At 41.1% G+C, this 27843-nt stretch overlaps 1 protein-coding gene across 3 annotated transcripts in view; it reads right to left on the bottom strand.

The window, feature by feature from the left end:
• atrnl1a (attractin-like 1a) overlaps window positions 1–27843 on the bottom strand; it is a 308853-nt gene that overhangs the window by 155399 nt on the left and 125611 nt on the right. For all 3 annotated transcript variants that reach the window (XM_084948292.1, XM_084948294.1, XM_084948293.1), the window contains 2 exons: window positions 27691–27784; window positions 14295–14347 (listed from right to left, as the gene is read on the bottom strand). In XM_084948292.1, coding sequence (XP_084804418.1) covers window positions 14295–14347; window positions 27691–27784 — 147 coding nt within the window. The remainder of the gene's footprint in view (window positions 1–14294; window positions 14348–27690; window positions 27785–27843) is intronic.

Genomic DNA, 27843 nt, shown 5'->3' with positions numbered 1-27843 from the left:
TATTTATCCGCGACACCTTAAAGGCCGGTCCGTGAAAATATTGTCGGGCATAAACCGGTCCGTGGCGCAGAAAAGGTTGGGGACCGCTGTTGTAAGTTAAAGACCCTACAATAATAAAGCCCAACAATCAGGTGAATTTATATGAGCAAGCACTTGGTGACAGTGGGGAGGAAAAACTCCCTTTTACAATGTATTATAAAAACAGTTTATACTCTGGATTAGTTAATGGGGTTTTTTGCTCATTAATGACAACAGCAAATAAAATACTGGCAGCTGCCATCGCTACCCCTCAGCCTACTGGTAGATATGTCTATGGTATCCTACATCTCCTTTTTATAAAGTTATTGCTTTCACACGATTTTCAGAAAACTTGACCTCTGACCTCTGACCTTGAGTTCGAGGTCACTGAGATTCAAAGTCCTCCAAGAGTTTTAGTAGCTGCATCTATGGTATCGATTTCAAAATCCTACGTCACCTCGTTCTGGAGTTACTGCAGTCACAAGATTTTCAGAAAACTTGACCTCTGACTTTGAGGTTGAAGTCACTGAGATTTGAACTTGTCCAAGTTTTTTCGTAGATACACCTATGGAATCAATTTTAAGCTCCTACCTCGCCTTGTTCTCGAGTTGATGCATTCAGAAACGTATGTGTTCAGGCTCCCCACCTACCCGCCCTCCTGCCCAGTGGGGTGACGACAGGACCCCATCAGCCTTTTACGGCTGAGGGGTAAAAAGGGCTTTGTAGCTCCACAGCAGATCTGATGCAGAGTTACTGTGTGAATGGAAAAAAAGAACCGCCAGTGCTGTCACACGTAAAATGTGACACTGAGTGGCAGGAGTCAGTAGAGACGCTGTGGAAAGCTTTCAAACGACACAGCAGAAAAACTTTGTGTCACACGCTGTAAAAAAAAGAAACATGTTTAGTTACTACTTTCCTTTCAGCTGTGGAATCCTGGGGCATCTCCAAGAAGAAAGCAAATTATGTTTGACAAACAGCCCTGTTTTGTTCAGCCTTCATGGCAAGTTAGCCCGAACAGCAGATATCATCAGATCAAAGACAATATTTTTCCTTAACATCTTTCCCGTCCTCCCTCCCTCCCAGGCAGACGTGCACTGCTGCTGCTCAGTTGTTTATCCCATAAGGGTCGTCAGTACAACTTCACAGTATTTGGTTTTTTGTTTTTTTTTCTTAACTTTGTAAGTAGGATAGGGACTTGTGTGCGTGTGTGCATGAACAGAGTATTCATGTATTTACCTCTCAGTCCTCACATCCAGTATGTACATTTCCTGTGCATGGATGGTTGCATGCATCTTTGTTTGTTTGCATATTTGTCTGTATGGTTAATCAAGGAAACAAGTAGGAAAAGCAGCACTAAAACAATTTCTGCCAGTCCCTCTGTGTATTTCCAATATGCTTGATTTCAAGCCTAACAAGAAGAAGAGCATCATGCAGGTTTAAAAGTTCGTTTCATTTCAGCTAATTACAATTCCCATCTGAGAAATCTGACAGCAGTTAGACAATCTCAATTACAAGTGTGCATGTGCAAATTCTCACTCTGAATAAATCGTATCATTGTGTCACTAAAGGTATTAGCACCCCTCCCGACACCAAAAAAAAATTTAAAAAACAACTGAAATTGGAATTGTCCATGCCAATTTCTCAGGTTCACAGATGGGTGATCTTATTACCATAGTATGTAAGCTGATTCAGCCTTTATGAAACTAAACACTGTGATGAGAAATGAGAAGACAGATGAGGAAGCCCTCACCCAGAACATAATCTGATATTCCAGCAGTCTGTTTCAAATAGAAATTCAAAACAAGCGTGAACTCACCTACAATGTCAGGCTGTCACAATCTCTTGCTGAGTTTTCATTTAATGCTTGTTAACAACTCATTATTTCCCATTCGCAACACTTTTCTGACAGAGTCCAGGCCAGATATTACAACGTCACCTCACTGAGAAAACAAGTTAAACCTGGGCGAGTAAACACTTGGACACAATGGATTCAATATCAGACCTGGAAGGAGCTCAAGGTGCTTCAGGTAATATATGCATGCGGTCAAGTGACCTTGATCTTCTAGCTCACTGAGCCTTAATAATACAATAATCAGAGGTGGAAGCAAGTAGCAAAGTGCACAATCACCAGTGTTTCAGATGCATCCAAAGTTGCTCAAATACATGTGAAAATACATAATACAATGCATATTAAAGGTGGTGATATCACAGAAAGAGTACATGTACATGATGTGCAAATTTGCATATTCCAAAAATATCACACCATGCTAGCTCTACGTCATCTTACTTTCTCAAGAATGTAACACAAAATTCATTTCAATCGAGTTTGATTTATATTGCGACAAATCACAAGGACAGTTGCCTGAAGGTGCTTTAAAACAATGAAAGCAAGTGTGTTTTTAAATGACTGGAAAAGAGCCATCATTTTCCACTATACTTTGCAAATAAAAGACATTAAGTAACAAACCTTTTGGAAATAAACTTTTGGAAAAGTTTTTACCTGTATTAGCTTAGCTAAAAAGTGATCACCTTCCAAGGTCTAATTTTTTCGCTACAACAAAGCAATTATTATATTATTGATGCCATTTCTGTTAATGTTAAATAATGCACATGGACATGTACTTATACTCCTATCCAAAGAATAATTGTTGTGGTTATATTATATAACTATAAAATAAGACTACACAGGTAACATTCTCCATCCAGTCAGTTTTCCCAATACTCTAGATAAGCAAAAGTCCATGATGCACTATTAGCAGATTGTCATACAAAGATACTCCATAGGACTTGTATATACTGGAGCCTAGTACACAATAAAAAGTTGTGTGCACTGTATTCTCAGATTGCAATTAAAATGTATGCACTGTCTGGTGTGTATATCATTCCAAAATGTCACAGGCTCATAACTATGTATCAAACTAAGTGAACCTCAGTGAAAGTGATCTAAAATAATATTTAATAGCCTGTCAAGGGTAACTACTGGATTGCAAAAAAGGTTTTTTGGCCTGATAGGACCAATTAGTGTATGTTGGATAGGAGTCCAGACAGACTGCCTGTCAGCGAATATTAAGGCGTCTTGGACGGACGCCACGTCGTGGCCTAATGAACGGCCTTCGGCCAGCAATGCTGTTGCTCGCTGATTACTGCCATGCGGCTACTTTGAGGTTTGAAGTGGCTACAACATTCTCCAATTTATATTTCATTTGTCTTTGATGTCACATCACCACAAGAACAAATCTAGTGATATCTAGAAGAAATGGGGATATGACAAAGTAACCGTCCTCAATATTCTCCCATCACTGGTTCATATTATAGAAATTGCATCACTATTCAGTCTCGTTTGTTGGTGTCTATCATTAATTATCCCTTAATTGTGAGTGTGATACTGTCAGTAAACACGGGAGCCACTTTGTTCGGCCTGACTAGGCTTTCCCAGCAGACCTGAGGGTAGCAAGCGCCACTGACTGTGGAGTGACTGATGTTAGCTTTTAATTCAAGGGACTGCTGTTCTTCCCAATGGAAGTGGTGGGACACTTGGTGGCCATTCCTAATTAGACGTCGCTTGTAGCTGACTGTGATAGAATATGACAGTGGTACATTAAAGCGTTGTCCTGGTGATGCCTCCTCATAAATGCTAGCCTGACTGGGGGCAAACTCATTAAATAGCAAAGTTGCTTTTCATCAATGATCTGCTAGTTCAATATGACAGCGCTAACTGAACCAAAGCATTGCTCTCTGCTCTCCATCCCCAAGTGAGATGAGAAACACTGCCGTCGCCAGTCAGACGCTCGCATTCGTCACTCTGAAAAAAAGATTTCATCAAGAAGAATTTTGGATTGCTTTTTCCCCCCCACACATTTGCTGTAAACTCTGTGAAAATTAGACTTCTAGGACAAAATGTTGCTCTCTGTTTGCATTATAAGATGCCGTGCTTAAATGATAGAGATGATATTAGTATGCCTCTGAGCCAGGAAGGAAGCTCTGGCCAGAGGCATCAGATTGGCCATTCATCAAGTTTTATATTCTTTTTCTTTAACATTTAAGGGGAATTTCTTCAAATTTTGCACAAGGATGGACCAATTATATATTGAAGCAGGTCACCTTGAGGTGACTGTTGATGAGATTTGGAACTGTGTATATGAAACTGAATTGAATTTGACAATTGGTTAGTGAAAACCACCTTGCAGCTGCATTGGTCGTTAGCAGATTGCCTTGAACACAGTGGTAGTGAAACTGCAAAAAGTGCAACACAGACCGGAAACAGAAATGTAAAAGCTGTGCCTTTTGAAGTATGTTGGCTACAGAGATGTTTACAACATTCTCCCTTTCCAGTTTGCATTGCCTTTTCTCAGATTTTAATACCAGTTGACTAGTATTTGGTAAGTGTTTGTAGGCAACTTGGCATCTTCCATGCAAACAGTAGGTGACCAAAGCAATTACCAGGAGGTTTTTGGTTTATCAAGCAACAGGTCAATTTGGCTATATGGCAACTTCCAGGAATCACTCACCAATCAGATGGGAATTAGACAACCCTCACCAAACTCCCAGTGGTTGTATCACATCCAATATGCTTTGTTTAAACCAGTGGTTCTTAACCTTGCTGGAGGTACCGAACCCCAGTTTCATATGCGCATTCACTGAACCCCTCTTTAGTGAAAAATAAAATATGATTTATTTCAAATTCAAGACATAGATATGTTTTTTACTGGTGCACAAAATGAGCCGTGCATGTCACGGCGGACGCTCTACCGAACCCCTGAGACTGACTCACCGAACCCCTAGGGTTCAATCGAACCCAGGTTAAGAACCACTGGTTTAAACACATTAAACAACCCATGTGCACATGATGTCACACAAAAAGAACCCATGTGACCATGATGTTGTACAAGAACTACCCATGTGTGCATGACAGCCATAAAAAAGCAAACCTCCCGCAGCAATTTTTAATTATTTGTTTAATTCACTGCAGTTTACCAGAAGAGGATTAGTGAGTTAAAACTGTCGATGACTGAATGAGCTTTCAAGCATCAGTCCATCTTCCTGAAAATTTAGGTCAAAGTTCAGATTGAAACAACACATAATGTCCAATGATCCTATTTACAGCCGATATTGAAATAGTCTGAGTAAGAATGAGTAAGAGGCTAGCAGACGCAGAGAGACAAGGGAGCAGATTGCTAAACATGTCTGATTCAGAGCAGATGCCAAGGGTGCTGGACTTGTTATGACACTCAGCTGTTAGACCTTGAGTAGCTGCTTGGTTTAGATAATGGCTTGCTGCTCACCTTTAAGAAGTTTGAGGTGAGTACTTAACCCCCTTTTCCTGGACTTCTGATGCCCTGTTAAGTATTTTGTGTAAGGGTTGCTGCTCCTTAGCGCAGATGGTCAATGCCACATTAATGGAATAAATCCAACCTTTTATTCTGCAGAAGCAGCGTAGAAATATTTTATTTAAATTTAAGTATCACGTACACTCCTTATGGCTGTTCCTTAAGAGGCCAATTTTGCCCACCGCAGACTTCACTGGCTTAAACCACTTGAGCGAAACATTGCTTACAATAAACTGAAAAGGTAAATATCTCGTTGAATGTGTTTTGAGTGAAAATTTCAACCCTGTTGTGACTACAGTGATGCTAACTAGGTGCATCAACCTAATTCAAGGGTATTGAAGCAGCTGTGACTGCTCTTCTACACAAAACAGTCTTATCAAAAGCTATTTTATGACCTATAGTTAAATAAAGCAACCTCTGGCCGCTGTGTACACAAACTTGTTTGAGTCGGTGCAGACACCTTTAAATGTGGCTTTACAGTAAATCTTGCTGTACTGGATTATGGAAGTTTTCTGATGTGTTGCTTAATGGTGTATGTTAACTTGAACTAGGATATTTTCCTAAACCTTACATAGTATATATTTGTCACGCAGTTAGCACTTTTACCTCACAGCGAGGTCCTGGTTTCAAACTCAAGCTAGAGCCGAACATTTCTCTGGAATTTTCATTTTTGTGGGGCGAATTCCTCCATTAAAACAAGCTAAACTTATTTTTGTGTCACTATGCCTTTGACTAAGGTCCTGCCTTATAACTAGAGGTCCAGCGTGCTGCTGGGTAGTTTCCCTGGCTTCTGTTTCTCATATTAAAGAAGTGACTGAAAGCAGAAAATTGAATTTCTGTATGAGGAAAATACTAACATTTTCATAACCAAGTAGTTTTCTTTCCTACGCCTAACAAAATCAGAAGTGAAAGCAAAAAAAAAAAATTGGACAGCAACTCAGTGCTTCCATTTGCCAATTTAAGATTGAAATAATAAAAAAAGAAAAAAACTTCTTGATTTGAAAACTTGGGAGTTCTTTCTTATTTAAATAAAAAAATGGAAAAGCATATAAACTGGTTTCCTTTTGCACTTTATAAACATAAAGGTTTAAATACACATCCTTTGATTATTCGCATGGCTAATACTCCCAACACTGACTCCTTAGATTCCAGTTAATCTCTCTGCTGTCAGCTGTCTGACAGCTTTTCACCATTTCTCCACATCAATAGACATCCACAGGTGGTGCAGCTGTACCAAAATTCTACTGTAAATCTGTCCGAATCTCCAGCACATGGTGTGCTTCCTCTCATGTACTCTGTATGTAATTTCACATGGAGATGAAGCCTCTCTTATCAGCACCTTCCTTCCAATGACATTTAAAGCTAATATTGACCTCTCCCACAATTGTAGCTCCTTTCCTCAAAGTACAAGGAAATAGATGGCTTTTAAATCTGTAATTTATACACTCGCTCTCTGCATGTGTGCACAGAAAAGGCTGCGGTGTGCTTTCATGCATGCATAGCCAAGTGTGCTTGCTCTTATTCAAACAGAGCCAGCTCCATTTCATAAACAGCAGAAAAGATAAAACCACATTAATGACATAACATAATGGAGTCGAACATGCAGCACTTCAGGTGCAGCCGTGGTGATATTAAGGACCCCTGTACATACACACTAACAACTTGCACATGTGCATTTCTACGCCTGACTCATTCATATATATATATATATATATATATATATAAATAAATATAAGCATTATCCAAAGCTCTTCACACTACTGAGTAAGGGCATTGCATTGGTGCCATCTAGTGCCTTCAATCTTTAGTCTTAAAGCCAGCAGACTGGATAAAAATATACAATCTATTAAGAGTCAAATAAAATAGTAGTTGTTTCAAAAGCAATCACAGGGGTAATATTATCCTTTTGAACACATATTTACTTCTTATTTGTAGTAGTGTTCACTGTAGAGCGTCTGATTTGATTTTGACATGAAGGAACTAAATAGCATTTGCTTGCTGGTCAGACTGTCTGCAAGACTGGGACAAATCAATTGGCAGTGTCTGGGGAAACAATTAAGACAACGTGGATAAATCAAAAAAATAAACCAAAAAAACTGCTGTTCCTTAAATGGCCATTTGAGGCAGACTCCAAAAGCTAGTCAGCTCCCTGGACTCCCACGTTAGAATGACCCTAACTCTGCAGAGGAATAAGCATGTTTACAACCCAGTGCAAAAATGTTTTAGAGCAGGGGTCGGCAACCCTGGGCACGTGGGCCACAGCTGCCACGTGAAGGCTTAACTGATGACACAACCATAGTCGGCCCGGTGACTTTTCGTTTTTATGGGCCGATGATTTTTTTATTTTGTTTTTTTTGTAACGGTATAAACAATGAAAGGTGGCGGATTGCCCAGATGCTGGCCGATGTGTAAAAATAACTCAGTTGTTTGGTCGTGGTTATGGCGAAGCTTCCACAGAGGCCAGCAGGCGGATGAGGGAAAGCGGAGGCAGGAGGAGGAGAGACCCGAGGCGCCCGCCGGTCGGAGCGTCAGGTGAACTGAACTTCAGGTAAGAAGAACCAAGTTTAGGTGGAGTTTATTTTCGTTGTGCTGACTTTTTACCGTCAATTACAATAACTCTTACTGCGTACTAGCTAGCATGACGGAGTTTCTATACAGCTGGGCGGGTGCTATGATGTTACTGATAGTGATAGATAAGTTAGTAGAGTTGCCAACCGTCCCGTAAAAATGGAATCATCCCGTATTCAGAGAAAATATTACGCGTTTCGTATTGAGCTGAAAAGGAACATAGTCCCGTACTTCAGCTAGAATGGAAAAAGACGCAAAGGTGGAGTTATTCTGCGTCTTTACGCTGTCAGTTGCCTCTTCTGTTGCTACTTCAATCATGAAACTGATCAATGATCAGCTGATCGGCTTATCTGACGCAAGTCCCGTCTCTCTTGTTTGTTTATCGCCCACTTTGCGCCAGAAAGAGGAAACTAGCGGAGGTCGCGTTAAACAGCAGAAGCGCCTTTAAACTTGATCAGCTGTTGTTAGAATTTATTTAATATTACTTTCTAATATCAGCTGATGTTTGCTGGAGCCACAGCTGTAAAAGAAGCTGGTCATGATGTCGGTTTGGATATGTGGTGAGAGGGAAACATGAAGATGAAACCAGGAGATGTCCTTACTGAATCATCAGAGCTGAACAGGTGATGGAGAAACAGGTTTACCTTTTAGGTGACATGAATGAGTTGAAGTTATGAACTGTTTCTGAGAGACAAATAACACCAGGATCCTTTTCTAAGTAGCTGACAGCTGGTAACTGTGCAGGGGCGGGTCTAGCAAAGTTTTACCAGGGGGGCCAGGTAGGGCATTAACAGGGAAAGGGGGGCACAAAGAAATACTTTTCTTTCTTATTCTCATTTAAAATGTCTCACTTTTATTAAATAATTATCTGAATCTTACAACCAAAGTTTTTATCTGATGTAAAATGTATAGAAATACAATACATATACCAACAAGACAGTGTGCATCACTGTCACAACAGCGTTTGTTTTCATTCAAAGGCTTTATGGCTTTAATACCTGGTGGGCCGGTCTCTAGTCAAAATGCCTGGGCCGATTTTTTGTCCCAGTCCAGCCCTGGGCACGACACGCAGTGAATTAATCTGATTTTAAAAAAAAATGGCAGCGCCAGCGGTGCACATCGCAAATTAGCTCGCATAGACACAGTTGTGCCGCTTCTTAATGACGGCATCTTAGCTAACAACCCCAACTACCAGATTCAACTTGTAATTTGCAAAAAATTCCTACCGGTGAGAGGGACGTTGCTAGCTGGCAGTTTTTTCAAGCGATGTTGAAATTTCCACATTCCGACACTTCAAATGCTTCAGGAGCTTTCCGCTCAGCGCAGCATCAGCACCACGGAAATACACGGATACATCCGTAGACTCGAGACAGAATTCACAATGCGTTTGGGACTTTCAGGTGTATGGACCAATGTTTTCTTTTCTGATCAAACCAGAAATCTTTAATAAGCAGCTGGATTTGTCTTGCATTAACTGGCTGAGTTAATGCCAGTTAATGCGACATCGAAATGGAGCTGATTGAAATAAAAACCTCGACTCTGTGGGGATCAAAGTTTGCAGAACTACGAACGCAGCTGGAATCCACAGCTGTGTGTGTTCATGGAGCTGCATTTTCACCTGCTGGACATCACTACCTGACAAGGTTAACTGTTTTCAGAACGTTGCAGGGACATTATTTACAGTATTTGGCTCTACATGTCTTTGTGAACAGACTTTCTCTCACATGAGTGCCCTCAGGTAGCCGTCTGAATGCTGGACACTCGGAGACCTGTGTCTCTGAGTGAGAGACCAGAGATCACATTAACATGTGTATCCCTGTATTAACAAACATGCCATATTGGCCCAGTTCATTTTTCTTATCATTGTTGTGAGGAGACCATAAATAGCATTTGCATTTTCTGTTGTACAGTTCATTTGCTGTTATGCATAAAAAGTGTCTCTTTTTTGTTTCAAAATAGCTGATAACTATTCGCTGATAGCTGCGAACAAATATAATTCTATAAAGTTCTTCTATATAGTGTATAACTTAATATAAAGTGTTATTAAATTTATTACTAATGCAATCATATGGCACATTGACTTCTGAGGAAATTTTAGATGGCACTCATCAGAAAGGTTGCCTACCCCTGCTTTAAAGGTACAGTGTGCAAAATATGACCACTAGATGTCAGTAGATTGCAGATTGCAGTGAACTCATTTCTGTTTTCTTACACCTCCCCATTAAAGTGTATAATCATATAGGAAAAACATGTTTTAGTAAGCCAAGAGAGATCAGAAGCATTAAATGCAAGTCTGTACTCCATAACAGCCACAGACAGTTCTTCGCATGTCTCCATAATGCTGCTGCTGGCCGACGTGTTTCAACATATTTGAATAATCAACACTTAGCAATAAATCAAGAATAAATCGGATATTTGTCAATTAAATATTTTGTCAAGTCTAGCACTCTAGAGCTCTACTTCAGTTCAGGAGATGAGGGTTGAACTGAGGAGGAAGATTTATTTATTTATTTATTTTTTTTTCTTTCACATCATTACTTCTTTGGATATAGGGGACCCCTTCTCAAATAATAAACATAGGTATGATCCTTCATATCTTGAGTTTGAAGGTGCTAAGTATCTGACCAGTCTCTAGCCACATAAATAAAAAGTAATTTAGTGGAAGGAATTTGAATCACAGATTAATTCTGAAGTTCATGAGAATGCATCATTTTGTTGGAAGATGTTATCACACACTACTCAATGTATACTACATAGCCAAAAGTGTTTGCTCATCTGCCTAAAATTGTCCCAGAGGTCTTGGTATGCTAAACCATTAAGTGTCCGTTTCACTGGAACTAAGAAGCTGAGCCTAACTCTTGAAGAAACAAACTCACACCACAACCTCCCCTCTATCTAACTTTAAATTTGGCACAGTGTAGTTAGACAAGTCCTGTTCTCCTGACAAGTACCGAACCTCAATTGGCTCATCAATCAAAAGGCTCATCAATTGCCAAATGATTGTAACTCCCGAGAACACGTCTCCACTGCTCGTCTCCAGTGGCAGCATGCGTTACAGCACTGCATCTGATGTTTTGCATTGTGCTTGGTGATGTAAAGCTTGGAAGCAGCTGCTCAGCCACTGGAAGCAATTCCATGAAGCTCTCTTCACAGTGATGTTGAGCTAATCTGAATGCCACATGAAGTTTGCAGTCTGTACTGATTAACTCTGCAGAAAGTTGGTGCCCTCTGCACAAAGTTGGTGCCCTCTGCACACTATGCACCTCAGCATCCGCCGACCCCGCTCTGTGATTTTAAGTAACCTACCACTTTGTGGCTGATGTGCTTTTGTTCTCAATCGCTTCCACTGATTGTGTTATATTTAGTAGTGAATACCACGCTGGAATTCACAGAGCACGTAATTTAATCATGTTTGTAGAAGCGGTCTGCATGCCTGGGTGCTTAATTCTTTACACCTGTGGCTATGGAAGTGATCAAAACACCGGATTTTAATAGTTTTAATTGGTAAGTGAATAATTTTGCCAGTATAGAGTATATGTACAAGATGATAACTTATTTTTTCCTATTTAAAATCCTCAAAAAACATACTGAATGTACCTTCAAAGCAAACTGCCCTCTTTCCAGGCAAAAATAACTGCGGTGTGATCGAGCTGTTTAACAATAAATAATTAATTTCCAAAATCTTAGCTGGTTTGTTTCTTTAACTGACTGTTGCCTTTCCTTGAAGGGCACAATGGTGCAAACCGCTCAGTCAAAGCATATCAAGATAAAAGTTTTCCAGCAGCAAAGGTGAGAGTATGCCGCTATCCTTTCTTCAACAGACCTTGTTTTGCGATCAAAGGCATTTCTGATGTTACCAGTGCAATTGATGGCATGACTCTTCTGATTGCTGTATCCTTTCAAGCCTCCCTCATTGAAACAATGATAGCCTCACTCAAACTAGAGGGTTATTGACATTGACAGGACTTGAACTTGATTGTAGTGTGTTATAATATAAGAAGCGATGATGGCAATTCATAGACTGAACGCGTGTATGTATTTATGCACAAGTGGCTGCGAGAGAGACAGAGAAGATGCAGACTGAGTGAGAATGGTTGTGTGCCACAAAACATCTGTTTTGTCTGCAGCATTCCTCCTTCGTTTGCCCTTTGAAAGGAAAACCAGCAATTTGTTGCAAATGAAATAAGTCAATGTGATCCTTGCTAGCATCTGGAAGCAGGAAAACAAAGTTGTGGAGCGGAACAAAACTTTGTTTCTTTATCCATTTCAAAAGTAGGAAAATATTTGCAACCAACTGTTACACAAGGGGGCAAAACAACACAGTGATGCAGTTATTTCAATACTAACATCTACCAAAAGGTTTACTACCAACTAAGAATGTCCACTTTGAGCCAAAAGTACTGGATAGACAGATATTCGCTGGAAAATATTTAACTACTCTTTGAAAATCAATCACCCCACTAGACTCTCAAATGAATGTATAGTTGTGGTAAACTTGCTACATGACATGCTAGGAAGGAAGGAAGTGTGATTCTCTGTCAGGGCCAGAAATTTGATTTGAAAATTCAATTTTAAGGGACATAACCAAAGCTTCATTTGCATTTTACCTAAATTGGGTCATGTTTTCTTGAAGAGATTCTTCTTCTTTTGACTGCTCTGCTCCGTTTAGGGGTCAGCACAGCAAATCTTCTGCCTCCATTTCACCCAAACTCTAGAATCCTCCAAAACACACATCCTTTGCATATCCTCTTTCACTACATTCAAACTCAACCTTCTATGTGGTCTTCCTCTTTTTTCCTGCCTGTCAGAAACATCATCCAAAATATCTACGATCACTGCCCAAAACATCTCAGCCTTGCTTCTCCAACTTTGCCTCCCAACTGCTCGATCTGAGCTGCCCTCTGATATCCTCTGTCTTTATGTTGCAACCTGTTTATAGCAGGTCTCACTATCATCCTATAAACCTTGCCCTTCACTCTTGCTGCTGTGCTTCTGTCACAAATCACCCCTGATACTTGTCTCCACCCATTCCACCCTGTCTGCACTCTCTTCACGTCTCTTGTGCAGTGTCCACTGCTTTGAATAGTTGTAACCACATATTTAAATTCATCTACTTTTACTAGTCCTCGCAGCCTGTTAGACCTGTCCTCTCATTTCCACATGTATTCTCTCTTGCTTCTATTCTCTCCAGTTCATACCTCCATCTTTCCAGGCTCACTTTCACATGCTCCCAGCTCTCACTACAGCTCACAACATCATCTGAATCATAGTCCACGAGAGCCCTTCCAGGCCTTTCTGTCAACCTGTCCATCATCATTTCCATCATTTTTTATTTATTTATTTTTGCTCTCTTGGCTCTTCGCACTTTTCTCCTTCTCCCTCATCTTTCCTGCTTGGTTTCTCATGTCTTTTGTATAGTCTCGCTTATTCTCTAACCCTCAAAGAGTTTCTCAGTCTTGTTCTCTAAAACCTAAAGAATTATGGATTTGATCAACTGGTGCCGTAATGGAAGTGACACCTTCCTGGGCTTGGGAGAGCCCGATTGTCCTGCGGAGACGTTTGCTGCCGGATACTCAGTGTTCGGTTGCATTGTGTGTCTGCCGACACTCTCGATGGAGGACATTGAATGACATCTACCAATCTTTTTTCTCCTCATCTTTCCTCATGTTGTGCATTTTCCATTGTTATACCTCTCTGACCTGTCTTCCCAATGTGATGTTTGTGTAATGTATGTATGGTAAGATGGTGCTGGCACGGCTGGTAGCCTTAACCCAATTTCCCTCAGGATGAATAAAGTATTATCAATCTATCAATCACTGCAAAAAAGAAGATTCTCAGGGCAGATCGTGATGTAAACCCAGCCTGTGGCAGTGGTTCATCAACTGCATCCCTCTGTAGTTACTACAGCTCTGTTTTCTCAAAGAGATTAAATCAGTTAACATTCTAGACACAACCGGTAAACATTTATATTCAAGTTACAATCAATTTTTCACCAAAACGCTATGAAATGTACTTAATGACACTTCTAAGCTGTACTGAAAGTCACCCTTTGGCATAGCTACAGTATGTGTGATTAATAATCACTAATTTCCACATTTGCCCAACTGAAGTGTATGTCCTTTGCAGTAAGTTTCAACAAAGTTCAAATAAAGGAAGTTTCTTTTACTTTATTAAATTAAGTAATTAGTTAAGATTATTACTCTGTGGTCACTTAAAATAATGAAAACTAACAAGGTTTGTGTCCGCTTCCTGGACGCTTTCCTTTCTTTTTGGAGACACAAAATGAAACGAAACATGCACACAGACTGACAGATTAATCAAGGTGAGAATGGATGTGCGCAGGCGAGGGAGACTCAGGTGTATCGGTGGCGGGATACTTACAATAACAGGTTCCTCGAAGGGGGTTACCAAGGTAACGGTTCTCTGAGTCACATCTGCAACAACACAGAAAAAGACACCGGTACAAAGAAAAGAATAAGTGAGACACAGAATAATAGCATCTGCATTCAACGCAGTTTTTGTCTTAAAGTGTGTGTGTGTGTGTGTGTGTGTGTGTGTGTGTGTGTCGTCTTCTGCCAGCTTTTTGTGAGGCCAATTCCCCCGATAATTCTCTCTAATCAGTTGCGTGCTCTCTATTTCCCAGAGCCTCACAGACTCATGCATACAAGCAGGCATGCATAATTACCAAAAAGAAAACCTCAAACTATAACGCTGATGAGAGAGACAGTTTCTTTAAAAGTCTTCAATGTTTCCACATCCTAAAGAATTTCATGCACATGCACAAGAAACAGTGGGTCACCAGGTTAGATTTCTGAACAAACTGAACAAATGTGGCAGATTTGTATGCAAAGGGAGGCCCAGCTCCATCCAAGTCCAAAGGAAACTGCTCAAGGTGTCCTTTTGGCTTCACTTCCATGATATAAAAAAGCTGTTTTGGCAACCTTAACAGTAAATCAGACACAAAGCCACAAACAGGGCACAAACTGTGCCTCCCTCATAAGCCGGAGAGCTAAACAGAGGCTCTTACCACATTTGACAAATCTGCACTATTAGATGCCCTGGGATGAGAAAACACTGGAAATCCATACAAAAACACATCACTTGACAAAAGACAAAGTTGTGGTAATTATGGCAAATGTAAATTCTGCTACAATGGTTGTGACGGATTAGTAATGACAGATTAATCTATCAAAAACTGACCAGAGGATGAACTTCTTCAATTATAATAAATATAAAATTCACAAGACTTGTAGAAGAGCTCAGACAAAACATTAGGCAAGCAACAGACACTGACAGTGTTTTGCTATCTTTCAAGACTGATATTGAAGTAGACAGACTTTCAAAAGCACATTGCTTTACGGTAAATGCTACATTTTTTAAATGCGACTCAAAGGTTCGATCTGTACTCTTCTAGGTCACTCAGATTGAAATTTCTGTCTTGGATTGTCTGGGCTGACTCTAATCAAGGTCACTGAGTGGAAAGCAAAGAAGGAAACATATTCGTCATATTTTTGACAATGGCAAGAGACAAACACCCTGACATTTCACTTTTCAGACAACAGCCGCCGTCATTGTGGACGTATTTTCCAAAAAACATTGTGACACAATAAATTGTTTATCAGGGTCTGTGTTTCACTTTTTATCTGGACTTCATTTTGACATTTAGGCCTATTCACTGTGACCAAAAAGACTTTTAACATCTTTTTAAAATGCATGCATCATCTGTTGATGGGCGGTAATTGGCTGTTGCTGACATCTGTGACCTTTAGGTCCACAAAAAGTCCCTAATAACTAAGATGAGCTCTTGCAACAAATATCTGTTAAAAAAAAAAATCAAACATAAACAGAGAATTAATGTATGTTTTAAGTTCGTAAGTAGAAGTAATAGAAGAAAAACGTCAGAGTTACAGGTTTTATTCCGTTATCATCAGGAAATGATGTGCATACTTTTAAAGCCATTAAAGTGCCAAGATGGATGATGTGTACCTGAAGCAGCTTAGGCCACAGATAAGTAAATTATTGCCTGGCAGAACAGAACAAAAGCTACAGTTATTAAACTCCCAGTGCAGGCTCAGTGGAAAAGGAACCGTAAAAAAAGCGATAAGAGCAAATATAATTGTTATTATAATGCCAAGGCTTTCAAGGCTCTTTGCATCACCGTGAGGGAGTGAAAAATCTCTTTTGCGTCAGTGGGTGAGTGGCTCTATAGGACATTCATTTGGAAGACTTTAAAATAAAAAAACAATAAGGTGTTTACTGATATTGCAATGACTTGATGAATCCTGTATTTTGACCAGAGAGAGCGAGAAAGCAAACCAGCTGCTATCAAATGCAGCTTACTGACAAGCTTTGCCAAATATGGTCAATGAATCATCCAAAGAGCTCCACAGAACAATGACTGATTCATAGTGCAACAGATTAAGGAGGGAGGGTTCAACAACACAGACAGTTAGTGGGAAGAAAATAGAGCCCAAAAAGAACATTCAAGAGTACAATGGGCGTGGGGGGGGCTACATGAACAAGAAGGCGAGAGCAGGTCGAGTTTACAGCTGGTCTTTATGAATTCTTCTGTAGCACTCCAGCAGGTCACAGAGCTATGCTGGATGCTGAATATTTCATTCTTCTATAAACCCTGGCCAAGGACGTGGCCTTAAACCATAGCAGCTTCACGGAGCTTTTATCCTGAATCAGGAGTTTAGGACAACAATAAAACAAGAAACAGCAACAAGATTCTTCTCTAATAAATTAGAGGAAAAGCCCTCTCAGACTTTAAACAGATAAACAACGGTTCCCAAGTTCCCGTGAAACAGTATGGATTCAAACGGTACTTTTCAAAAAGCAACTTGGTGTCAGTTGTTCCAATTAGGAGACAAGTTGAGTGGGCTGTAGATGTGCCCTGCCTATAAATAAAGACACACAAATCCCGGTTACAGCTCCGCTCATTAAAAACTGATTGGTGTGAACCATGTCTCGATCACAAAAACCTTCACAGGACCATACAAGAAGCAATTTAAAGAAGTGTGAAGCTGGAAAAGACCCAAAAAGCATTTCTACAAACTATATATTGTCTATAATTGAAGTAAATACAGGACAGCTGCAATCTTTAGGAGAAGGCATGATGTACACAATATACAATCCTTGAAAAGGTGAAGATGAAATAAAGTAACAACAAAACCTGCACCTGCAGACATTTCTATAACTTGGTAAAAATCACACTGAAAAAGAATTCTACCCAGGACACGGAAGGAAACTGCTTAAAATGACTGCTTAAAAAATTAATCCATTACTTAAATCAGATCTCAAGTTTGTGAAGCACCACCTGGATGTTCCACAACACCACAATGTTCAGTATAAACAACACTCGTTTGGAGAAAAAGGCACACCAATACCAGGAACTGAGCCAAACTGAAGCATGGTGGAGGTAGCATTATGATTTGGGACCATGTTGGAAAATCAGTAAGAGAACAATAAATTCATAATTTTAAGAAACAATATCAGAGCAGGAGTCCAAGACCTAATGTTAAGGACAGCCTGAGTGGTGCAACAAGATATTGACCCAAAAGTACCAAAGAAAAGCAAAAGCGCGATTAGCTTTTAGGTGTAATTACCACGTAAAGATCCAAGTTCAGTCAGATGCTTTTAGTTTTTTATGTATATTTTTGTTTTTGTTTTCCCTTGCAAATGCACATGTAATCAAACACAGAGCCTGAAGCAGGAAGTCTGGGTTAACCCTGATTAGGTTTTTGGATAACCAAGAAAATCTGGCTTTGTTGAACCTGCTTCACAGTACCCCCCTCTGTATTATTTGTTCAAAACCACTTAAATGAGCAAGACTCTATTACATGTAGACCACCAGATATGATGTGGATGGAGAAAAAAAACATAAGAATCAAATACACCCCCCACCCAGTCTCTGAGACTAGAAGCCAAAGCAAAGTGGGGCACAAGGAAGGTGAAGTGCCCTTCTTAAAAGGAGAACTGAAGCTTAAGAGAGGATGAAAGAGGCTTATTAAAAAGTGTTGAATCCAGAGAAGAGACTTGGTAAATGGAGCTGCGTCATCTCAAGAGGACTCTGACTTTAAAAGCTTTGGAGTCGCTCCCAGGCAACTGCCACAAAGGAATGAATATAGTAAGCCTATTTCAGCACAAGGAGATTTACTGTGATAAACACAATGTCATAAATTGCCTTGGGCCTTTATCTGAAGCCAAATGTGATTTAAAAAGTACTTTCACTCATTTTAATCATAGTTTTCTTCTTTTAAGCTGTGGTTATATTTCCAAATATTTTTCAATTTTGCTTCTCTACCCACAACGTAGGTTAGAGATTCATTCCAACTACTTACAATAGCTGCTCTGAAGAATATGTTAGCTGGTACAAGAAGCATGAACCTGCCCTACTCTGCCTTCTTACAAAATTTACTCTTGGATTTAACCACCGTTATTTCATAATGTGGCACTGTGTTCACTCTGCACTCACTTTTTATCAAACAAATGCTCTGCAAGCCCGGACACAGCGGAGGCCAAAATGGAGAGAGCTTTCCTTTTAGACGAGGCTGTTTTGTGCCGTTCTCGCCTCACAAAATAAAGTTGTGAGTGGCAGAAGCTGCTCCTTTAATATTGAAAGCACTTTTGTCCTATTTTTTTGTATTTTGAATTCAAGCAGAACATTTCTGCAGCAAAGTGGGAAAAAAAAATGGTCATCTTTACATGTATGTTTTTGAAAAAACACACATGCAAACAGATTTTATGGTTTTGTGAGTGAGTTTGGATCCATTTTAATTAGCAGTGTTGTCATTCTGGGTGCAGTTCCGAGTTAGTTACGACCAGAAATCATGCAATTAAATTAGTCATTAATCTAATTGTTGATCAAAAAAAGGGGGCACCTATAAAAATAGTATTTTCAAAACATATATTCTGTTGCTCTGGATCTTTTTGCAGTGCAGGAATATCGTCTTTTGGGACAAATTCAAGTGCAACCCCAATCATAGATAGGATGGCTTTGAAGTAGCTGTCTCTACTTGTAGGCTGCATTTGGTGGTATGAGCTCAGATTTTGAACGTTGTTTCTTCTAAAAAGTTTGTCACCAGCAGCATATGCACAGAAACATCTCTTGTGGAGGACTTTCCTGCTTCATCTCCTCTATTCAAAACAGGAATACTACTTTCATATATTAAAAAAAAAGAAGTTATATTATTATATTTGTAAAAAGGGGAAGGATTGTTGCTAATAATCTAGAATAAAAAAAATACACAGTCTCCAAAAGTTGATTCTTGACTCAGACTTGAATTGTAGCAAGAATGTTAAATGATGTTCCCTGTCTATAATGATAATCATTGAATACGGTTAAGCAATTGCTGCTGATTTGTGTCATTCACAACCTCTGTGCCGAAGATAGTTGTTTAACTGCACTCTGAGTTTAATGCTGTTTTTTTTGTGAAGTCTTTTTTGCGTTATGAGATGATAGTTGTCATACATCTTTGTTGTGTTCTATTTTACTAGAAATAGATTGTACTTACTCACAGTCGAGCATACTACAAGTAACCCACACACATTTTCTGGTGCAGCTAAATTAGAGATACAGGACAGTGAAAATGATGAGAGACTATGCAGACACTCCAAAGAGGGCACAGCCTCACCTTTTGAATGAAGGGGCAACAGCTAGCGCCAGTACAGTGGACCAACAGTCATCAGTGAAGTCGAAGCTGGTCGCCCAGTTCCCCAGCTTCACTGGCCAGTGGTTACAGTATCACACCCCAATCAGGGACCTCACCGACTCTGGGCTGGGCACACAACAGACCCCACCACCAACCATGCTTTCACCCCAGACTGATCTTGGCGTGGCTCCAGCTCATGCCCCACCACTGCCAGCCTATGGAGGCCAAATGCAGGTGCCCTCACACCTATCTGAAATTCGCCCAAGTTCAGTGCCAGCCAATCAGACAAGCCAGTCCAACCACAGCCCTCTAACTACAGCCCCTCCAGTGTTTCAGCCAGATGTACAGATAACTATGCCCCCTGCTTTTTCCCCTCAGGCCAGTGTCCATGGGCCCACTGCTACACCGGCACCCCATGTTGCCTCATATCCCAACTACCCAGCGGTGCAAAGTACCCAGCAGCCCACCCTGAACCAATCACTTAACACTCCTTACCCAACAATGACCGTTCCATTCAGCTCCCAAGCATACACCAGCCATCTGTATTCCACACCTGCCCCCCAAGCCGCCATGCCAAGCCCCCTAACAGTGCAGGGAGTGGGCATAATGAATAATCCCTCTGCAGCCGAGCAGACCCTTGAAAGTTCAAAGCATGGGCTGACCCCCTGTTTGCCCCACATACCACTAGCTGCTGTCCATGACTCTCGAGCTCCCCTCCACTCATCTGCTATAAGCGCCAACACTGTCATGCCCCCTATCGTGAATATGACCCATGGAGGTTTTATAGCCCCACCCAGCACCCATGCCTCAATGCACGTACCAACCTCTGCTTCAGACCCCCAAGTTAGTGGACACCCTGGTATACCCCCCCAGCAGGTGCATACCTCTTTAAGTGCTCCTGGCGGGGCTGCAGCCAACTCTAACCCCCCACTAGCTGCCTACAGTGGTTTTATACAGACTCATCAAGTGAAAAATGTCCAAGCCTTCACTGGCAGTGCTGACAGCAAGGTGCTTGTAGAGGACTGCATTCGTGACATGCAGTATCTTCTTGAGGCAATAGAGCTCCCCATTCACCTCCGCTTTTCCACGGTGGTGCGTCACCTAACTGGTGAAGCCCGAAAGCTGGTCCTGAATCTACCGCTCCATGACCAAACACCTGAAAGGGCATTCGAAGAACTGAGAGCAGAGTACGGCGACACACAGAGCTCCTCAGATATACTAGCGGACTTCTATGAGCGTGTTGAGAGGTCTGGGGAGTCTGCCTGTTCATATGCTATAGCACTGGAGGCAACACTGCGAGCCGTGGAAGAAAACCAAAGAGGAGGCAAGCCTTTCCCTGACCGTGACAGTAAACTCACCCGGCAGTTCATACGGGGGATTATTGATGAGGATGTGTATGCGAGGATCTCGCCAATGAAGCCCCGGCTTTTGAGTTTCCGTGAGCTGCAGGCTGAGCTCCGAAATTTAGCAAAAGAAACAAAGAGATTCCAGCCTCAAAACAAGTCAAAGAAAATTTATGCCCAGGTACAAGTGGCATCAGAGTGTAGTGTGAATGTGAAGGCAGAAAAGGCTAAACATTCCTCAGAGTGGTCAGAGCTTGCAGAGATGGTCAAGAAATTAGCATTGAGCCAGGAGGAGCAGATGGCCAAGTTGACCCACTTTGAATCGAGAATTGATACTCCATCCTCTGCCACTCCACTGAGAGTCCGACCACCTCCTGGGGCTACAACCCCAATGTCAGTGGTCACATGCTACCGGTGTGGGAAGCAAGGACATATAGCCCGGGTTTGCAGAGCAGTGTTCCCAGGGCCTGATCAGACATGGGCACACGATCCTCAGCCTGTGACCCCCATGGAGGGAAACACTTAGCTCAGCCTTTAAACAGATAAAGCCCATGGTCGCCAGGGCAACCATGGGCGAGCAGCAAGTCCCCACACTGCAGGTGAACAAAGGTGACGGAGGAGAGAGCACTCCCCTAGTTGGTCCCAGGAATGAGGGGGAGGTGGAAGTCAACGGAATGAAGTGCAGGGCACTCATCGACTCTGGCTCTCAGATAACCAGTATTACGCATCAGTACTGGCGCAGCCACCCCACCCTCCATAAACAAAAGCTACAGCCTTCTAAGATACCCATAGAAGGTGCAGGGGGCCAGAGTGTCACCTACCATGGTGTGCTACGCATCAACCTGAAATTGTTGGGGAGAGAGTTTAAGGGTGTGCCTGCTTTTGTTGTCACTAACAGAGTACCGCTCCTCTGTTCCTCTGCTTGTGGGAACTAATGTCCTCCGTGCCTCCAGAAGTCACCTCCAGGCAACCTACGGCCAGCAGTTCCTTCTCCAGGTCAAGGAGACTCATCCGGAGTGGTACACCTCCCTGCTAGAGATTGGGAGCACTGAACAGTGTGATATGGATGACACAGTGGGCCCTGTTGTTTACACTGGTCGTAAGGTACACATTCAAGCAGGGAAAGAGATGGATTTAATGTGCAAAATAAAAGCTGGACCACAAAGAAAGACTTATACAGCCCTAATTGAAGGCCACCCCTCCCTGCGGCTCAGCCAAGACATCCTGGTCGCCAGAGTTCTTGCTGATGTAAAGAAAGGATGTGCCCCGGTAAGAGTGATGAACCTCTCCCAGCATGCTATTACTATCAAGCCCCACACGCATCTGGCCAAGGCATCTCTGGTGGAAAGTATTGTGGACTTTTCAGACAGGGTGCGGAGGCATGTTTCATTCGGTAATATCTGCCGCAATTTCGGGCTACATTCCCGCTAGTTAGCAGAGCACCCATTCGGGCAAAGTAATGCAAGATGAAGCATTAGCTTTTCAGCTACAGTTTGCTGGTAATCCTGCTATGTTAGTTTTGTGTCATTCTCATTCCTGACACCGAGGAATTTCGTAAAAACATGATTATTTTTGCTTGATGTGTTTTTTATACATTTGTTGTTGGCTTTCACTATGTGTTGATAATCACGCAGTGTTTACTGTGATTTGCAAAGGGCCAGCAGCAGAGTTGGAGTGGTGTTTGCCCCAGCATCTGAATAAACGGCGCGGTCCGAGCCACAAATTGAACGCCTGTGTCCGACTGGTCTCTCTACTGTGCACCCCAATCCAACACAAACTTACACAACGCAGAGTCCGGGGTGTAGTGAGGCCCCTGCACTGGTTGGGTTACATTTACATGAGATGAATTGCAGAATGGCAGATAGAGACGAAATACTGTTAATCTGACTATCTTCAGGTTTTACACGCTTACATACACACACGCAGTTACTGTCCCTCCATTTACAAAGGCAGAGGCGTCACGGTGTGATTATTTTAGGTGTAGTTGTTTTTTTCCTGTGTAATAATATTCAACATTGCTGTCAATACATTTTTCAAAAAATGTCTCTCTGTGCAAAATGGGTTTAAAAACAAACAACTGTGGGATACTGTTTGTCGGGGATTTGAACCGGGGCAGGATCAGCCTGATGTTATTTGTATCCAGCTGTAACTTTACTGTATAAAGAGCTAACATCTCCAAAATGTCAGGAGTAGTTAGTCATTACAACTATTGTTTGTGAACTAAAAATCAAGAATGTGGGATTCTGTTTGTCCGTGATTTGAACAGCCCAGCACTGCTCCCGATGCAGGGAAAACTAATCCTGCAGGGGAGACCTACCTTGGCACTTGTGCAGGTGAAGCCAAAGGGCAGATATGCTTCACCATATTTTCTAGTCTTTGTCTTAGAATGAAGTTGGTTTGGAAACATATTCAGCGATGCTTCATCTCCTGCTTTGCGTTTGTGTGGGCGCCCCGTGCTGGCAGTGTCCCAGCGTTTTGGTTTTTTTCCCCCCTTTTCATACCGCGCCCCCCCCTGCAACGGCTCTGCGCCCCCCCTAGGGGGCGGGCCCCACACTTTGGGAAAGTCTGAACTTGGGAATAGTAAAACATGCAAATAGGCTGTCAATGAAAGGAGCCCAGTAGAGAAGGCCAATTAAAGCCAAATCAAAATGATCAAAGAATCAAACAACACGACAAGAAAGAAGAAATTATGGACTGTTCAATAGACTGCACATTAAAAGTGCTGACACACACAATGGTTTGATTTTTAAAAGGTTATGTATAAATTTACATTAAAACTGTAACAAAAACCAACTACTTTACAGCATGAATATCATTTATTGTGGAAGTACATACTGCTTGGAAATTTTTAAATCAATACCAATTGATCCATTGAGACTTTCAAATTGCTGGAGTTTATAAACAGTTTCTTTTCTTCTTATACAAATTTGGTCATTTTATTGAAACTCTACTTCATTGAAATTCAAACAGGTGAATAATTAACCTGTTACTGAGCGACACCCTCAACATGGTCCCTCCCACAGTTGTGTTGTTTTGAGGTTGTGTAGATATGCTCTGACAGAAATCGTAATCAGTATGACTATGACTGTGTAATAGGACTATGTAGTGCTATGACAACGCACACTCAGTGTTAGTGTTGAAAATGGAAAGTCTCCATTTCCATGTCCAAGCTAACACTCTCATGCTCTTGATAAACTAGGTACCTGTTGCTATGTAGCTTTATCTGATTTAGAGTTCAAGTTATGGCTGATTACATATTCTTTTGCACAAGTGTGCACAAATAATCATTAATCAAAGATTGCTGGAATTATCTAAAATGTACAACTAATGCATGCAACTTTTTAAACTGAAGTTTAAAATTATTGTTATTTGGAATTTGAATCTGTATTAATGTGTCAGTGAAGATCTTGTATTGGTGTGTGTCCTGACCTGATTATGTTAATGTTGGATGCAAAATGATTGCGAAGTAAATAAAGTGAAAAAAATATAAAAGACACTCTAAGCCGAGACAAAGTGACAATATCTTGATGAGCATAGAGCTGTACAAATGTACAGACACAAAAGACAAAAAGAAGTCCCAACGTCTCTCTGATTCTCTGCATTTATGAATGCACTCTCTCACACAGACAAATATGCATCCACGCACCTGCTGCAACCCAAGGGTGCTCGCCATCCACACCCCCGGGGGGAAATTGCTTGTTCATAATCAAAACAACAAACAAATGGCCCTCTGCTTGGCACACCATTTTGGAGTGACTCAACCAAAACACCCACCGCTGTGACGGAGACACATTTACAGAGAGAGAGAGAAAGAGAGATGCGGCGTCAGGGCAAATCAAAGGTGAAAGCGACAGCAGCACGGTGGCTTAGTGATGCACAAGTAAACACACACAAGTGAACCTTTTCTGCTTTCAGCCCTCTGTGGAGTTTCCAACAGAATAATGAAATATCCGTGTGCACTGAAAAGAAACGTTACACGGAAAAACAAGCACAAATGCCAAATGAGCAGGTGTACTTAGGACGTATGGCCGATTCCAATTCAGCGTTTATTTAGTCCGCTTAACTGCAGCTGAGTTTTGTTCCAAATGTGCCATTAACATGATAATCAGAGTGACCCGCCATTGTCTTGAGTTAGTTTTTTTGTCCTAATTAAACTACTGATGATCACAAGTAGAGCTAACGCATATTTAATAGCTGTTTCTATTAATAGTGGTAGACGTGATGTAGCTGAGTGATGATCAGGGTTTCCCACAGAGTCTTAGCTTGGGCAGGTTGCACATGGAAATTTGGTGATTTATTTATTTTCTTTTTACTTTTTATTCCATCTGAGACAATGATGCCAATGACTTACTAGTGGATAAACCCCTCACTCTTATTTTCAAAGTTCACTCACTGCTAACCAGCTACTGTAGCTGTGGTTTCTCCTGTTTAGACTTCCCTCCAACTAAATTAACACAAGTCATTTGGTCCTACTGTACTACCTGACAGCATAAGCAAGCAGTTCCATATTTAAGCACCAGCGAAGCTAGAGTCTGAGTCTTGTCTGAGACCATTTTAAGCCTTATTTTTACTTGTTTACTTTTGTTTTTATTTATGATATAGAAATATTTGTGTTCACAAAGGCATAAACACTAGAGAGAGAGCTCCAGCTGAGATACTCTCATTAGATGAGGGATGGCAGCTACAGACACCCGACTGTCTGAGTAGCCAAAGCCCAGACAATGTGTAGTGAATATTTACTGAGGTCTTGATACAAAAACATGTCTTTTGCTTGTGCTGTAAAGATCCCCATCTGAAAATGGGAGCATATGTGGTGCTTTAACTTCCTTTTGGAGCATATACACTATAAACAGATGGATGCAGTTTACAGGTTTTAAAAGTGACGAGAACTCGAACATGACTCAAGCAAACGTCCTTTATTCCTTTTTCATAGCCATTGTTGAGCATTTTGTACATTTTAAATTTAAGAATCAGAAAGAAGAATTTTACAGGGAATGCTCATTGGCTAGCAACTTGTAATTGACAAGACACCACTTGTGACATCGAGTTTCACAACATCACAATGGCAATGTTTAAAACACACATCTCCAAGCCTTTAAAGGGGACTTTGTAACACAGTAGATGATGCCAAAGTGGCTACATCCACCTTTTATACTGTCAGTGTTTTGAAACAGCCACCCTCACAGACAGTTAAGGGACTGTTTTCAAGAGTTCAGCATTTGCTTCATTTTGCAACCCTGGTGCTGTTGTTTGAAATAGGAACACAAACCTCTTCACTGTTTATCAGAAAATATCAAAGTTTGTGTTGTAAAAAATGATCCTGGCCTTCAAAAGTATTATAAAATTTATTTAGCTCTGCAGGTCCAACAAAAACAACACAATTCAACAGAAACACGTTTGAAGACAAAATGCAGTTGGGAAATATTGGCAAAAATCTGTCTCTCTAGGTTAAGTTTCCAAGCTCACATGGGGAGGACTGCATATGAGTACAAAATGTTCTACACGCTGACAGCAGGAAAACACTGATTAAAGTTGACAGAAAACATGTGGAGAGTCTCTGGTAGTGTGAGGGGGCAGGTGCTTTGCCCTCAGACAAAGTCACGTTCATGTCAGGAGCAGAGCTACGGTTCAGGATTACTTAAAGGTCATGGAGAGGTTGGCAAAAGGCCGTCAGTGGTGAGGGTCAAAGTCTAAATCAGGGTCAAAATGTCACATGCAGTAGGTATGACTCAAGATGATCAGGACCCATGTGCTAGAGTTACTTTCTAGTTTTAACTGTTTAAAGGACTGAGACTGTTTAAGTACTGACACTAGATGCAAACATTAGTGTAAATGTCGAAAGAAATATGGAAGATAACACCAATAACTAATGTGACACCCTCTTCCTCCACATATAGCTGTAAGCTTCATGCATACAGTGAGGGAAGAAAAGGTAAAGGCAACAGCTGCAAGAGCATGGAGGAGAAATAATGAGGAGGAAATATCATTATATAAACCATGTTTAACACCAATCATAAAAACTCATGTTGCAAATCATTTCTCTAGATGGTTATTTGTTCTGAAAATCAAAAACAAATTGCCGCAGCTCTAATAAAATGAGTTAACATACTGATGTTTTGAGTGAAGTAATTGAAAAGACTGGGCAGAGAATCTATACCTGATTATTAAATATATAACTGGTGGCAAATTATCAAACACACTCACTTAGATGGACTCAAATAATCTGAGGTATGCTATCATAGCTTAAGAATAAGGGAAAGAAATCTGTCCCAGCCGGGGTTGTCTTGTCTCATCATGCTGCATGTTGTACATGGCAGTCACCAGCTCTGCTTTCTACCCTCGCCTGCTAGATTTATTGATGCAGCAGTTTTCAGTCTGTCTCCGCGGCGCATTGGTCCGCCAAGCCATTTAGGATATTGTAGTACTGCAGCGGTGCAGTCTGGCAGTCAAGGGAAAGCATGCATACACAACACATGCACTCTTTAAACACTATTCTAGCTTTCCAATCACCCAAAATATCAAATCCTGAATCAACCTAATTTCAGCGTAATCCAAAACTTATGCATTAATCAGCAAATTTGCAATCCTGAAATGGATTCAGTGTCACGATGAAGCGTCTTTGCACATTGAAACATCACTGAGTGTTCTCTCCAGTCCGCTTCTTGTTGTCAGTATACATATATCATATATTAAAGTATTAAAGTGACTGATTAAATAAGTTTTATTTGATCGGGTCGTCTAATAATTCAAGACAAGTTAGATCGGGGTTGGCACACTCACAGCTGACACTGGTCTCCCTTGACGCCCTTGGTGGTACAGAAGCACTTTCCTGTGTTGACGTGGCAAACGTTGGCATGGCTGTTACACTTGCATGCTGTAAAGACAAAAAGAGAAAGAGAAGAAGCAAAGATGTGTCAAGTTTCTTGATTTCAA

The sequence above is a fragment of the Perissodus microlepis genome, chromosome 13, assembly GCF_051167445.1.
Source record: "Perissodus microlepis isolate ML-2025 ecotype Zambia chromosome 13, ASM5116744v1, whole genome shotgun sequence".
Lineage (NCBI taxonomy): Eukaryota > Metazoa > Chordata > Actinopteri > Cichliformes > Cichlidae > Perissodus > Perissodus microlepis.
This window is presented reverse-complemented; position numbering and strand designations above follow the sequence as displayed.